At 41.9% G+C, this 15274-nt stretch overlaps 1 protein-coding gene across 10 annotated transcripts in view; it reads right to left on the reverse strand.

Moving 5' to 3' along the window:
• The window catches only part of LOC126380075 (protein phosphatase 1 regulatory subunit 12A-like), a 101797-nt gene that overhangs the window by 60609 nt on the left and 25914 nt on the right, over window positions 1–15274 (reverse strand). For all 10 annotated transcript variants that reach the window (XM_050029279.1, XM_050029278.1, XM_050029277.1 and 7 more), the window contains exons 2-6: window positions 8060–8190; window positions 4909–5027; window positions 3742–3890; window positions 2240–2395; window positions 1700–1886 (exon numbers count right to left, since the gene is read on the reverse strand). In XM_050029279.1, coding sequence (XP_049885236.1) covers window positions 1700–1886; window positions 2240–2395; window positions 3742–3890; window positions 4909–5027; window positions 8060–8190 — 742 coding nt within the window. The remainder of the gene's footprint in view (window positions 1–1699; window positions 1887–2239; window positions 2396–3741; window positions 3891–4908; window positions 5028–8059; window positions 8191–15274) is intronic.

Here is a 15274-nt window from a genome sequence, read left to right on the forward strand (position 1 = left end):
GCTGTGAATCATCCGTCCCTTTCCTTTTCGACGGATATGAAAATGATGGATATAACTTAAAATAAAATTAGGCGGTGTCTGCAGGAATCGGGGCCAGTGTGTCTTACGGTTTAATTTGTCAAAAAGTTAATGTGACATGGTATCAAAGTGTATATATTAGTACTCGTGACCGTACATACCTGCTTTCCTGTTTCTGTTTTTTTTTTTGCCTGACCTATTTATTGTGTATATAGTCACTGGATAGGCAAAATGATAAAGAAGGCGAAAGCGCAAAAGGTCATTACAAAAATAAATGCCGTTCTAAGCTTCGTTTTTCCTTGTCTTTTTATTATGACTGTTTACCCATTTATCTTATTTAGATATCGCTTCTGTAAAAAACCGGACCTGTCAAATCTTCAGGTTAGGTAAACGGACGCTGTGAAAAACGGGATAATGCTAGGGGGATGATCCAATTTAGATGACGTCAACGTAAGATTACAATATTCTTTTTTTTTTTTCATTTTCTATATCTAGAGGAGCTCGGTGGCGCAGCGGTTAACGCGCTCGGTCTGCGATTGTTTAAGTTAAGCAACTTTCGCAAAGGCCGGTCATAGGATGGGTGACCACAAAAAAAAAGTTTTCATCTCGAGCTCCTTCATGCTTCGGAAGGCACGTTAAGCCGTTGGTCCCGACTGCATTAGCAGTCGTTAATAACCATCAATCCGCACTGGGCCCGCGTGATGGTTTAAGGCCCGATCTCCCTAACCATCCATAGGGAAGGCCCGTGCCCCAGCAGTGGGGACGTTAATGGGCTGATGATGATGATGATATCTAGAAACATATATCGTAACATGGACTGCTATTTCAGGATATTCAAACATTTTGGCGCTTACTTATTTTTGCCTTTCCAGGGACGATATGTCTATAGGTACCTAGCGAATGATCGTGTAAGCTGGCGAATGCACTAGATAATTAGTTCTGAATTTGTTATACCGAAATACATGTAAATTAGAATTTGTTCTCTTTTTAAACGCTTTCAACCGTAATCGGTAGCCAGCGATGTAGCCAATAAAGATAAAAACTGCCTATTTCTCCCATCAGGTGTCGCTACTGTTGAGTGTTCTTAAATTTTGACAGTTCCCTGTACTATTTGAGTAAACAGACATATTGTTCTGGTTATATTTTTACACTATAACCCTCTGCGCAGCGCTGCAAAATCATAGTGTTATATTTATTCCCTAAATATCGGAAAGAAGAAAACTTATTTTCAATCAAAACTGCCTTTTTACAAGTGTGCTATTATTTTTCCTAACTCATCCTTCAGACAATACACTCCACGTTGTACCGCATTTTATAGCAGTTTATCACGAATTTCAGAATTTTAGGACAATATGGAGATCGGGCGGAAGGCAAGAGGGAAACCACTGCCTTATTTTTCCCTAAAAAAGTAGCATGGAAAATGCTGCACCGACAAGAGCGTGGCTCTTAAATTGATGATGATGATGATGGAGAACGGTCTAAATTTAAGAACACTCAACAGTGCTGCCGCCTACATTTGAGCTTCTAGTTTTCATCCGCATTAGTTCTATATCAGACCTACTTATCTATGATCTAATAATCTCTACTAACCCGCAATGGAGCAGCGTGGTGGAGCATACTCGATACCCTTACCGTTTGATTGAGAGGAGTCCCGTTTATGTCATGTGAATAAATAGCTCACCATTGACGACGTTCTCTGTCTGCCCTGTGATCTGCAGCTCGACGCGTTTGACGTCGTGTTGTGGCGGGCTGCGCTTGCGCTTGTTATTATTGTTGTTGTTGTTCATGCGCCGCGGGGACGCCTTCAGCGACGCCTCCGCCAGCCACGACGATATGCTCGGATCCACCAGGTCCATGCAGGTTTGACCCTGGGAAATAAAATATACGTTGCGCGTTAGGCTCACGATCCAGAGGTCCCGAGTTAGAATCCCGGTGGGGACATGGCACGAAAATCACTTTGTTCACTTAGTTTGGTTAGGATACTCGTATTATAGGCAGATCATCTGATTGTGCGAAAGTAAGATGATCCGTGCTTCAGAAGGCACGTTAAGCCGTTGGTCCCGGTTACTACTTACTGATGTAAGTAAGTAGTCGTTACATGAGCCACGTCAGGGGCTTTTGGCGGCTAAAAAGTAACCCTTACACCGAGTTGATGGGGTTGGTAATCCACCTCACAACCCACACGATAGAGAGATTAGTAAAGCTCTTCACCACAACTCACCGAATAGTTCTTGACATGCGGATCAGCGCCAAACTTGAGTAACAGCGCAGCGGCATCTTTCTGCCCCCATAGGGCTGCGGCGTGGAGAGGCGTCCAGCCTTCATAGTCCACGCAGTCGGGCTCCACGTTGCATTCTTCTAGAAGGGTCTTTGCCACCTGGACACAAAAATAATTAGATCTTAGTCAAGATCTGAATGTAAGAGAAACAGTAGCGTCACACCACACCCCTGACACTTCATACAAACAACCTCGTTTTACACAGACACCACACATTGACGTTATCGTACAAGCGTAGCTGTGTGTGTGACGTCTGACGCCACACGCTTCAAGTCTAAACTATGTCCGAGGGGGGCGAGGTAAACCTAGCTCAGACGCTGGTTGGGAGTGGAGAGTTGCCGTAGTAGTATTCTTTATTCTAATTAAAACACATAATAACGGGTTCTTACCGCGTTTAAATGGGGATATGAGACTCCCGATATTTCGACACTGTTGCAAGTGCCATGATCACGGGATGACTGATGAAATTGGAGTGAGTGGATTGGAATCTCATCAGTCATCCCGTGATCATGGCACTTGCAACAGTGTCGAAATATCGGGAGTCTCATATCCCCATTTAAACGCGGTAAGAACCCGTTATTATGTGTTTTAATTATGATAATAACCGCGTAAACTTAAAACAATGTATTCTTTATTCTATGGTCACACCTGGAACACTCCATCCAATAATTTCATTCTTACTGTAGGCTACCTAACACGTAAGTCGAGCGAGATACCCCCTTCTCAATCTTTCTCTACTCCTTAGCGGCTTACGGCCATTTAAGACTAAAGTAAGACCCAGAGGGGGTGAAGTCAGCGCTACGAATTGGCGCGGGGTAGAGTTACCTTTCTATCATACATAACATAACATAAATAGCCTGTATACGTTCCACTGCTGGGCACAGGCCTCCCCTCAATCAACCGGAGGGGGTATGGAGCATACTCCACCACGCTGCTACACTGCGGGTTGGTGGAGGTATTTTTACGGCTAATAGCCGGTACCAACGGCTTAACGTGCATTCCGAAGCACGGAATCAACTTATTTTTTCAGACAATCAGGTGATTTAAGCCTGTAAAGTCTTTACCAAACAAAGGACAGTCTCACAAAGTGATTTCGACAATGTCCCCATCGGGAATGGAACCCGGACCTCCAGATCGTGAGCCTAACGCTCCTTTCTATCATAACTAATTAATAGCTACGTTCTTGTATGTGTAGCATTCTTCATGCTAGTTTTTAGGGAAAAACAGGGCAGTGGTTTCCCTCTTGCCTTCCGCCCCGCAGTACTCTGTCTGACGCGAGTGGGTACACCGTTTTATATTATAAAATTGCAAATCATGTATTTATAAAATCGTACGCTTCGTCGTACAGATGCATGTATTCATAACAAGTACCTCGTTAGCAAACTCTCCTTTGCCCTGTAGTGGGTCGGTGCAGGCTAAGAATAATAAAATATAATAAAACTTACGTCAATGTATCCCTTGGCCGCGGCGACGTGAAGCGGAGTACCGCCAGTCTTGGGGTCTCGTACCTCCACGTACCCGTTTGCAGCCCAGTTCCTCGCGTCTTGCAGCAGCGTGTCCACTTCCGCGTTACGCGACTTCTCACAATCGACGCCTGAAACCAAAACTTCATCTATGTAAAGTCTCCAAAAAATCTCCATTTATAACAACTGTCAAAAATTACGTTTTCAAAGGACGCGGAGTTCAGATTATGGCCACGTGCCAGAAGATCCCTGGGGGGTTAAAATGGCCAAGCAATTCATTTAAGAAAGCAATGTTGCAATTTAACATTTGCGCATATAAAAGTAAGTGCGCAATGCAAACAAATGTCAAATAGCAATATTGCTTTCTTAGATGAATTGCTTCGATGTGACCATTTTAACCCCCCAGGGATCTTCTGGCACGTGGCCACAATCTGAGCTCCGCGTCCTTTGGAAAATATTTTTGACAGTTGTTATAAAGGGAAAACGTATGGTATGGATAACACCAACACCCTCCTGTCAATCTCATGCAATTGCCACATCTTTGTCGCCCTGTACAGTAAGTAAAAGAAGACATCGCAGGAAATCCCCACGGAACAGAAGAAGGTTGGAAGCCATACAAGTATGAGCAAATAGTTCATACTTCAACTTTGCACTTCACTCATGGAGCTCCAGGATAGTAGGTATATTAAAAGGTCGTCTTGTGGATTATAATCTGCAGGCCAAAAACTCAAATATCGACTATAATTCAAGGAGGTTTCTCCTTATCACAGGAATGGTAAAACCTTTGTATGCTCAGCTTCTTTATTTTATTTTTCCCCAGCTATACAGGTTGTGAGAAGCTGCAGTAGTTTTGTATAAAATTACGATTCAAAATGTTACCTACTGAATAGAGATATTTTTGAATTTGAATTTGAACACCCCTCGCCAGCTATGTTTAAGTCAGCTATGTATGTAAACGAGTGCATTTTTAGGGACCGATGATTTGGCATTTCATTACCTGTAGCAGATAAAAATGGGAGGCAAAAGATACGTTTTCCGAAGGGTGCTTTATGAGAAATGTACATTGTGAAAACGGTACATTTTAAGAAAGGTACATTGCGCGACTGAAGGCTTCTACTACACCTCAACATTGATATGTTAAAATCGCACCTTTGTCATCGATAGCCTTCTGTAACAGTTCCTCCATAGCGTCACTCTCTGCAATGTCAATGGGCAGTTCCCCATCATAGTTGACAGCGCCCACGTCCGCTCCATTCTCCAGAAGGTACCTGAAAATACGATGCGTTACAACTTTTATAAGACACAGAAGCAACGGGAAACCGTCACAGACAAGCATCACCATCATCAGCCGTAAGACGCCCACTGCTGGGCATAGGCCTCCCCGAAGGATCTCCACGACGATCGGTCCTGCGCTGCCCGCATCCAGCGGCTTCCCGCGACCTTCACTAGATCGTCGGTCCACCTTGTAGCGGGCCTACCCACTGAGCGTCCTCCGACACGTGGTCGCCATTCGGAAACCTTTCCGCTCCAGCGGCCATCGGCCAACAGACAAGCATAAAAGTTTATATATTATTATCAAGCTGGAAACTAGCTTGATAATAATAGTCAAATCAGTTACTTTTTACTAAACGTCAAAACACAAAATTACTATGGAATTTGTTTGAAAAAGCACACTGTGACATCGACAAATGAGATAAAATGTCGGACTTATTATTACGTTTTTCTAGATTCTCTCTCTCCTTGGCATTTATTATTCCCATCTGTTTACGTACGTTTTTCTTGATTAAAATTCACAAATAAGTTTATAGAAAAAAGAAAATGGTCTTCGTTACTTTTAGATCTGTCTTTATTTAGTAATCAGAATTTCATAATTTATCTTGACGCTAGTACACGACACAATTTAGAAGCACTGTGTTTGTATGAGCAATTATTGTAGCACAATGAATACAGGAACTCCCATTCGGCTGACTCACCCTTGTTTACACTAATGAACTATCCAGTGTCGTATCAGAATTGCGTATACAAACACAATTATTCATACATCGGTAACCTCATTTCGGTGTTCGCGCAAATAGAATGCGTCGTATTCACTCGAACATACATACATTCATACATTATCCCGTACTGGAGGGTTAAAAAGACCCCATTGAAGCAATTCACCTAAAAAAGCAATATTGCTATTTCACATTTGTTGCCATTGCGCACTTACTATGATATACCTGTATTGTATTGCCTATTTGGACCCCATGATGTTATAAACTTATAACATACACGCATACACAAAATCACGCTTGTAATCCCATATGGGCTGGGCAGAGCCCTAAGTAATCAGAAGACAACTTGCAGTTACTTTTGATGCGAAATCCTGAGAGAAATACGACGATGGTGTACCGTATGATGAAGGAGTCAGCGTCAGTCTATTCTCCATATTAAACGAATACTTAAAAAGATGAAATAAATGAGTATTGTTTTCAATATTAGCCCTTATTTCAACATGTTTCTGGTGTAATAATAAAATGATTCAATAATGAATAGAGGAGATAGAATCCTATCATATGATTGGCTAAAACTTCCAACGAATTTACACGAGCTGTCAGTTTCAACCAATCAAAGGATAGATTTTGTATACTTCAATATAGAAACTGAGTAATACGATTAGGCCTCGTAATTCGCTTATAACTAACAGACAGAGGACTTAATGAGGAGTATTAAGAGACATGAGAGTCTGAGCAATGTGTTCTGCCAGTATTCGCGTCATGACCCTAACTTAGAAATCCGCAGAGAATCTCCGTGTTACTCAGAGAGCAATCGAAAGAGCTATGCTCGGCATTTCCTTACGTGACCGGAAGAGAAATACTTGGGTTTGATCTAAAACCAAGGTTAGGGATGTGGTAAAAGTAATTTCCGAACGCAGATCTACAGATGGGCGGGACACGTTGATCGAAGGAGCAAAGAAAGATGGACCCGGACATTGTTAGAGTGGCGCCCACGAGCATTCAAAAGACCGAGAGGAAGACCACCAATGAGATGGAAGAACGACATCGTGCGGCGCGCAGGATATGGCTGGATGTCGATAGCCCAAGATCGTCGGAAGTGGAAAAACATGGAAGAGGCCTACGTCCGAAATTAGATATGAATTTAGGCTGCTATAGATAGATAGATTAAGGGACATCCGAATCCCAATCTATTTCCTAATGCTACGTAGATGATGACTGTATGAAACAGTATTACCATGTCTGGTTCCATACATTTAACATTTTTTACCAAAGCTCGACGCCGGCGCGGCGGCGCTCTGTTTTTGAAGTATGGGTATTTCGCTATTTCGCCATGGAGTAACTAGATGTCGCCAACCGTACGAGCTTACATTATGTTTAGCCATATCCATATGGACATGGAAATAAGTGTCATCTAGCGACAGTGAGTCGTATTATGAAGATTTTGACAGTTTTTAATTTTAAATAAAATTGGCTCGCTTTTGACCACAATCTCACCTGATGGTAAGTGACGAGTTTGTACCAATATTCGCTACCTTCATTTGCTTGTGTTTTAATGCCAACTTTTCTAGTATGACGAGGAACACTATGTTTCACGTAGTAGGTCATATTAGTTACACCATGGTATTACATACATACATACATAAACTCACGCCTATTTCCCACCGGGGTAAGCAGAGACTATAGAATTCCATTTGCTTCGATCCTGACACACTTCTCTTGCTTCCTCCACATTATTATTCAAATTTTTTGTTCAGTTTGGAAACTTTATCGATTTGCAAATCATCTATTCACATACAGGGTGTTAGTGACTTCGTAACTTAAACTTTGAGGGATGATTCAGGCCATGATTCTGAGTTGATATCAAGTGATATTTTCCGTCGCAAAAGTATGGAATGAAAAGTAATAAAAAAAACACAAAAAAATTCATGAATTTTCCGACAGGAAATTCCACTTAATATCAACTCAGAATCATGGTCTGAATCGTCCCCCTCAGTATTCAGTATTCGTTACGGTGTCCCTAACACCCATACCTACTTGTATGACTACCTGTATGTACTGGTACGGGGTGTAAGTGACATCGTAACGAATACTGTGGGGCTGATTTAGCTCATTATTCTGAGTTAATATCAAGTGGAATTTTTGATCGCAAAAGTATAGAATTGAAAATAATAAAAAAAAAACATGAATTTTTCGACGGAAAATTCCACTTGATTTTAACTCAGAATCATGGTCTGAATCATCCCCCTCAGTATTCGTTACGATGTCACTAACACCCAGTATATAACGTTGAATAAGGATAATACCTGGCTATGCTTAGGAAGCCACAGGAAGCGGTGGCATGGAGGGCCGTCCAGCCTTCGTTGTCCCCTCTGTTGACATCAGCTCCGTGCGTCACCAGGAACTCCACCATGTCCAGGTTGTCGTCGATGCACGCCTGGAAACACGGGTCATGGGTTCAGTATTTTTTCTTTTTTTGTTTTCAATATATCCTTAATCTAAATATGTATTTACCTTATGTATTTAACCACAGAGGTTTGTCTCGGCACCCAAAAATGAAGTTCATCTTACTAACTTAATATAGGATCATCATATGTACCAATGAACAAGCTGATCCCAAAAATAATACAACCGCAATTTACTTGTAGTGTGTCTGACACTGACGATGTTGCTACTACAACACCGTTCTCAGCTGACTCCGAAGAATCAGTTGAGTGAACTTCGTTTTTGGGGTGCAGCAGTGAGTGATGTTTCTTTTTGCATAGCGAGATCTAACATTCAAAAAAGTTTTGAATGTCTTAAGTGTGGGTAAGTCATTAGTAGACTCACTGATTTTTAATTCCCATTGCTTCCTAGATTCATTGTCCAACTTTAAACAAAGAATATAAATTACGATTACATCCCATGTGCTTACATCTATGCCTAAATTATTTAACGCATGAAGACATTCGTTTGTGTTGTCTTTTAAAGATTGACGCACATTGTACACCATTTTTAACGGGTACTTAAGTAAAAAGATAAGGTGAAATACATGACCGTATGACGTAGTTAGTAATGTAGGATTATCAAAATATTCTTATTGAACGTCATAAAGTCGTAGAATTTATTACGGCCTCCGTGGTCCAGTGGTTGGGCGTTGGGCTCACGATCCGGAGGTTCCGGGTTCGAATCCCGGTGGGGACAAATCACCAAAATCACTTTGTGATCCCTAATTTGGTTAGGACATTACTGGCTGATCATCTGATTGTCCAAAAAGTAAGATGATCCGTGCTTCGGAAGGCACGTTAAGCCGTTGGTCCCGGTTACTACTTACTGATGTAAGTAAGTAGTCGTTACATGAGCCATGTCAGGGGCCTTTGGCGGCTCAATAATAACCCTGACACCAGGGTTGATGAGGTTGGTAATTCACCTTACAACCCACACGATAGAAGAAGAGAAGAGTTTATTGACTTAAAATAGAAAATATAATGTACAAACTATAAATCTAAGTGCGTAACTAAACATAAGGTGTTATGTTTAACCAGCTGTGTTGATTTGTGTATCTTTGGACCTACGGCATTTTTGATTGATAGTAATATAAAATACTTAAAAATAAGTTGTTAGTAATTAAAACACGTTAAAATAAGTTATATAAGCCCCCCGATATAAACCGGGTAAGAACCCGGTATCATCATCATCAGCCGTATGACGCCTACTGCTGGGCATAGGCCTCCCCCAAGGATCTCCACGACGATCGGTCCTGCGCTGCCCGCCCGAACCCGGTATAATGTGTTTTAATTGGGTAGTTTTCTAGGTCAAAGTTAAATTATGAAATTTCGATTACTAAATAAAGACAGATTTAAAGGTTTCCTTTTTGTATTTATCTTATATAATGATTTTTAATATAGAAAAAAGTAATAATAAGTGCGACATTCTGTCACGTTTTTCTATGACGTCTCAAGATGCTTTTTAATACAAATTCCGTAGTAATTTCGTGTTTTGACGTTTAGTAAAGAGTAACTGATTTGACTAGTTGGAAACTAGCCTATTATGGGCTTTTTGGCGGGAAACGCGAACGGGACAGTTGCTTTCTTCATTGAATAATCTAATTAATTAATACGAAGTGGTGTTTTGTGGTTAATGATCGCATTAAGTTAGTCGGAAGACATTCGCGAGTGTTATTATATCGGAGTATTCAATAAACAAAGTGTATCTGCCTATTTTCGCTTCGTGCCAGGAAGCCGCTTCATAACTCGAAAGTTTATGCGGACTTTTGAGTTAATTCGTTTGGGGTTAGGAGTAGGAGTCTACTCCGACGGTGGGGCTTAGGTTTCATCATCATCACCTTTCATCATTTCATTATTCATCAAGAAAAAAAATACGTAAGACATGGCTGTATGGGCATAGTTCCCTTTGCCTTACCCTTCGGGGAAAACCAAAAAAAAACTAGCCTATTATGACAATAAACTCGTAAATCTCAAACAATGTAAGTTGTTAGTATTGTACGATTCAGTTTAACATACTTAATTGGGATTGTAATTGCACTTATAATGATTTATCAGTCTACATCCCTCACCGGTCAACGGCGGCTTCTGTGGTCCAGTAGTTGAGCGATGTGCTCACGATCCCGGAGGTCTCGGGTTCGATTCCCGGTGGAGACAATCACAAAAGTCACTTTGTGATCCCTAGTTCGGTTAGGACATTACAGGCTGATCATCTGATTGTCCAAAAAGTAAGATGATCCGTGCTTCTGAAGGCATGTTAAGCCGTTGGTCCCGGTTACTTCTTACTGATGTAAGTACGTAGTTGTTACATGAGTCATATCAGGGGCTTATGGCGGCTCAATAATAACCCTGACACCAGGGTTGATGGGGTTGGTAATCACATCACAACCCGAACAAGAAGAAGACCGGTCAACTGCAAGATTTTCCAACATTTCTCTTCGCACGCTATCTTGAACTCTCAATACATAAAAATACGTTAAAAACACTAAAACGAGAAGATAAAACGTTTGTACATAACACAAAGGGGCCCACCTCTGATGGATGTGCTATTTTAGTGTAAAGTTGCCAATAATAAACCACGTGTTACAAATACGTGCGTAGTAGTCGAACACATATCCCTCCCTTTTGCTTCGCCGCAGTCATGTAAAAGTTTGACGGTTGATCAGTTATGACGTCATAATTCTTTATAACATAGACACGCTTTGGCAATTTGTACAAATTATAATTATCTATGGTAAAGTGCTTTTTGGCGGTAAAGGGACGGTTGCTTTCTTCATTGAATAATCTAAATAATTAATACGAAATGGTGTTTTGTGGTTAATGATCACATTGAGTTAGTCGGAAAACTTTCGCGATAGTGTTATTATATCGGAATATTCAATTAACAAAGTGTACCTATCTATTTTCACTTCGTGCCAAGAAGCCGCTTCTCAATTCGAAAGTTTATGCGTACTTGGGGTTTTGGGGTTCGGAGTAAGACTCTCTTCCTGGCTTAAGTTTCATCATTTCATTAACTATCATCATGAAAAATACATAAGACATGGCTGTGTGGACTTAGTCCCCTTGGCCTTGCCGTTCGGGGAAAATCAACAAAAAATATATCTATAAGTCCTCAAATTGTCACTTGTTTTGATATCGCACGATTGTATCGCGTTGTGAGGAAGCTGCCTTACAGTAAATTAAATAGAATTAATCTACTGAACACAGAAAAGGCCACATCAAATATATCGTAACGTTCGCATCGATATAACCTCCTCTCGTGTGGGTTGTGAGGTGGATTACCAACCTCATCCACCCTGGTGTCAGGGTTACTATAGAGCTGCCAATGACCCCTGACATGACTAATGTAACGATAACTTACTTACATCAGTGAGTAGTAACCGGGACCAACCGCTTAACGTGCCTTCCGAAGCACAGATCATCTTCCTTTCGGACAATCAGGTGATCAGCATGTAATGTCCTAAGCAAACTAGGAATCACAAAGTGATTTTTGTGATATTTCCCTACCGGGATTCGAACCCGGGACCTCCGGATCGTGAGTCCAACGCTCAACCACTGGACCACAGAGGCCGTAAATACCATCTAATTCTATTTTAAGTTATATCTGTCATTTTCTTAACCGCCGAAAAGGAAAGGGATGGGTAAAGCATTACAATACTTAAATATATGCTTCATAATATTACAATCTAGTCTACAATCTAATAAGTAATTTATCTTTAACCTAAAGTACTATAAATAAAATATTATTTCCTAAGAGTTTGTCCAGTGACTCATCTTAGTTTTATTTAAGGGGAAGACACTTTGTTCACGTGTTTTTATACACACCGCTGTCACTGATTCAAACGGTATTGTTTTTTTTTAATATTCTCACTAAAACTGTGTGGTCAGGGAACTGAATAGCCTAGACATTAACATGATGGTGAAGTCTCTGTTCGCGGGCTTCTGCTTACTTTGTGATATTTTTTTCGACGAAAGTTAAAGAAAGATGTAAAGATATCCCATGATTCTGGACACGAGCAATTATATTTCTCAGTCCAATTTATTTTTCCGGTAGAACGGTTAAAATCGCATCGCTCTGGTGTACCCGTCTCTCTTATCGAAGCAATGAAAAATCATAAAGTAGCAATAGAGATTAAAATTGCAATTAACTTAACAGGAAAATCGATCATTCCAAGCTGCTAAACGTAATGTTGGTGTTTCAAATCATTAATAAAATGTAAAAAGGGTCAATGAACTTACATACACATACATAAAATCTTTCAGATGTGGGTACAAATAATCAATAATCCACAGACGGATCTGACGTACTTCATCTTCAAATTATGTCAATTTCGAGTGCGAGTAAGGTTCCCTTAACATTTAATGAAACCAGCAATCTTAATCTATCGTTATCTCGTGTTCACACTGTTCCTGAAGATTTGAGAGGTCCGGTTTTTTACAGAAGCGATTGCCTGTCTCGAAGGGAAAACCACATTTCAGGTTAGGTCACATACCTCCGAAACGCACTTCGAGAATGTAGGTTTCCTCACGATGTTTTCATTCACCGCTGAGCACGTGATAATCATTTATGATCCAAACATGAATTCAAAACCAAATTCTAAAAATCATTGGTTAGGCCTATTCTGGGTTTCGAACCTGCGACCTCACAGTGTGTTCCAACTGGGCTGCGACGGCTTTCTTTTTAAATCAAGAATGTACCTACCTGTTATAAAAAAGATTCGCATCACTGCCCTCGGCTAGACATCTCGCCTATGCAATGTTAATGATAAAAACTAAGATATGAGCGGTGCATACAGTTAGAGCGCACAATGGTGCATTGAATGCAATGTGCAACGGCTTGGAACAGAGGGTCAGTGCCGGGACCATCGGCCCGTGGCGAGCGAACTCAGTTGTATACTACTCCCCATTTCAGGTATAACATAACACAGATATACCTACATATTTGGCGGCGAGGGTGTGCTGCCGCCAAAGGATGTTTTCGGGGTACCGAACTGAGCATAGTACCCCGCTAGCCACAAGTTGGTAGTGTGACTAGGGATCGACGATCCGACAGTATTGTGTTGGAAGTTGTATATATACGTCTTGCCGTGAAAACTTCGATACCGCGTTTCAGGACTGCTTGAAGACTGCATTATTGAATGTGGCGCCATCTGTTGCATGTGAGCGGAACTAGGTGGCCAACTAGTTGGGTCCGCTACATCACTCCCCCCCTCAGACCGGAGGTCGATTTAAGTGCTTCAGTGCTCTTCAGGAATGCCGTGTTGCCTGTACTCCCAGTGAGTCGGGAAGAGGTGTGTACGGCGTGGGTTGTGCTCCTGTCCACGGTGAGTCGGGATGGGGAGCTGCTCCTATCCGCGGTAAGTCGGGATTGTGGAGCCGGCGACTGGCGTGAGGCGAGAAGGCGGCCTGCCACGTGGAGCGCGTGCTCGACAGCGTGGTGTGGCAGTGGACCTCGTGTGCTGTGTCGCTGCTGCGTGCGGAGTGCCAGGTCCAGGCAGCTTGGGCAGCTGGTCATGGAACTGTAGATGCTCCGAAGTCCTGGTGTGGAGTGTCAGATGTCCAGGCAGCGTCGTAGGCGGCTGGCAGGTGGACGTGCTGATGATGCTCCGACTGAAGGCTGATGATGAACGCCTGTTGAGGGTTGATGCGGGGTGATTGATGCTGGTGGCGGATGATGCAGGTGCGATGCAGTTGACTCCGACTCCCAGAAGGTGTAGGCAGGAAGTGTTCTGTCGAGGGTCACCAGTTTGGCGGCGAGGGTGTGCTGCCGCCAAAGGATGTTTTCGGGGTACCGAACTGAGCATAGTACCCCGCTAGCCACAAGTTGGTAGTGTGACTAGGGATCGACGATCCGACAGTATTGTGTTGGAAGTTGTATATATACGTCTTGCCGTGAAAACTTCGATACCGCGTTTCAGGACTGCTTGAAGACTGCATTATTGAATGTGGCGCCATCTGTTGCATGTGAGCGGAACTAGGTGGCCAACTAGTTGGGTCCGCTACACATACATTAATATTCTCTGCTACTTCTCTTCTTCTATCGCGTGGATTGTGAGGTGGATTACCAACCCTGGTGTCAGAGTTATTACTGAGCCGCCATAGGCCCCTGACATGACACATGTAACGACTACTAAATTACATCATTAAGTAATAACCGGAGCACGGATCATCTTACTTTTTGGACAATCAGGTGATCAGCCTGTGATGTCCTAACCAAACTAGGGATCACAAAGTGATTTTTGTGATTTGTCCCCACCGGGATTCGAAACCGGGACCTCCAGATCGTGAGCACAACGCTCAACCACTGGACCACAGAGGCCGTAGGCCGTTCACTGCTACTTAAAACACATTATACCGGGTTCTTACCGCGTTATAATCAGGGATATGAGACTCTCGATATTTCTCTAAATTACTCAATTGTATAACAATATTTTATGTTTTGTTTTTTAAAGAACGTCTAGGGCCCTGTGCCGAGGTTTTTCTTGCAACTTCTTTTCCCCGGCTATACAGGCTGTGAGAAGCTGTAGTAGTTTTAGGCGGATGAGACGTTCGTTATGTAAAAATTGACGATTCAAAGTGTAAACTATGTTACCTACTGAATACAGATATTTTTTAATTTGAATTTTCAACTCTGTTGCCTTAGTCTCTTCTATCATGTGGGTTGTGAGGTGTCAGGGTTATTATTGAGCCGCCATAGACCCCTGACACGGCTCATGTAACGAGTACGTACTTACATCAGTAAGTAGTAACCACCTTACTTTCGGTCAATCGGCTGATAAGGTCGGTCATTGATCTCACAACCCACACGAGAGAAAAAGAAATGAAATATCCGGGCTGACACGTAGCTTTTTTACTTTCCTAACCAAGTCGGAACGTATGTTTAACACAATTTTGACGTTTGACACGAAAAATTACAACGCCGACTTACATTATAAGAAAAAGCCTGATGCGATTTCTTCAACAAAATTAGGCTAGTTTCCAACTAGTCAAATCAGTTACTTTTTACTAAACGTTAAAACACGAAATTACTATGGAATT

This window comes from Pectinophora gossypiella, chromosome Z (genome assembly GCF_024362695.1).
Source record: "Pectinophora gossypiella chromosome Z, ilPecGoss1.1, whole genome shotgun sequence".
In the NCBI taxonomy this organism is placed as follows: Eukaryota; Metazoa; Arthropoda; class Insecta; order Lepidoptera; family Gelechiidae; genus Pectinophora; species Pectinophora gossypiella.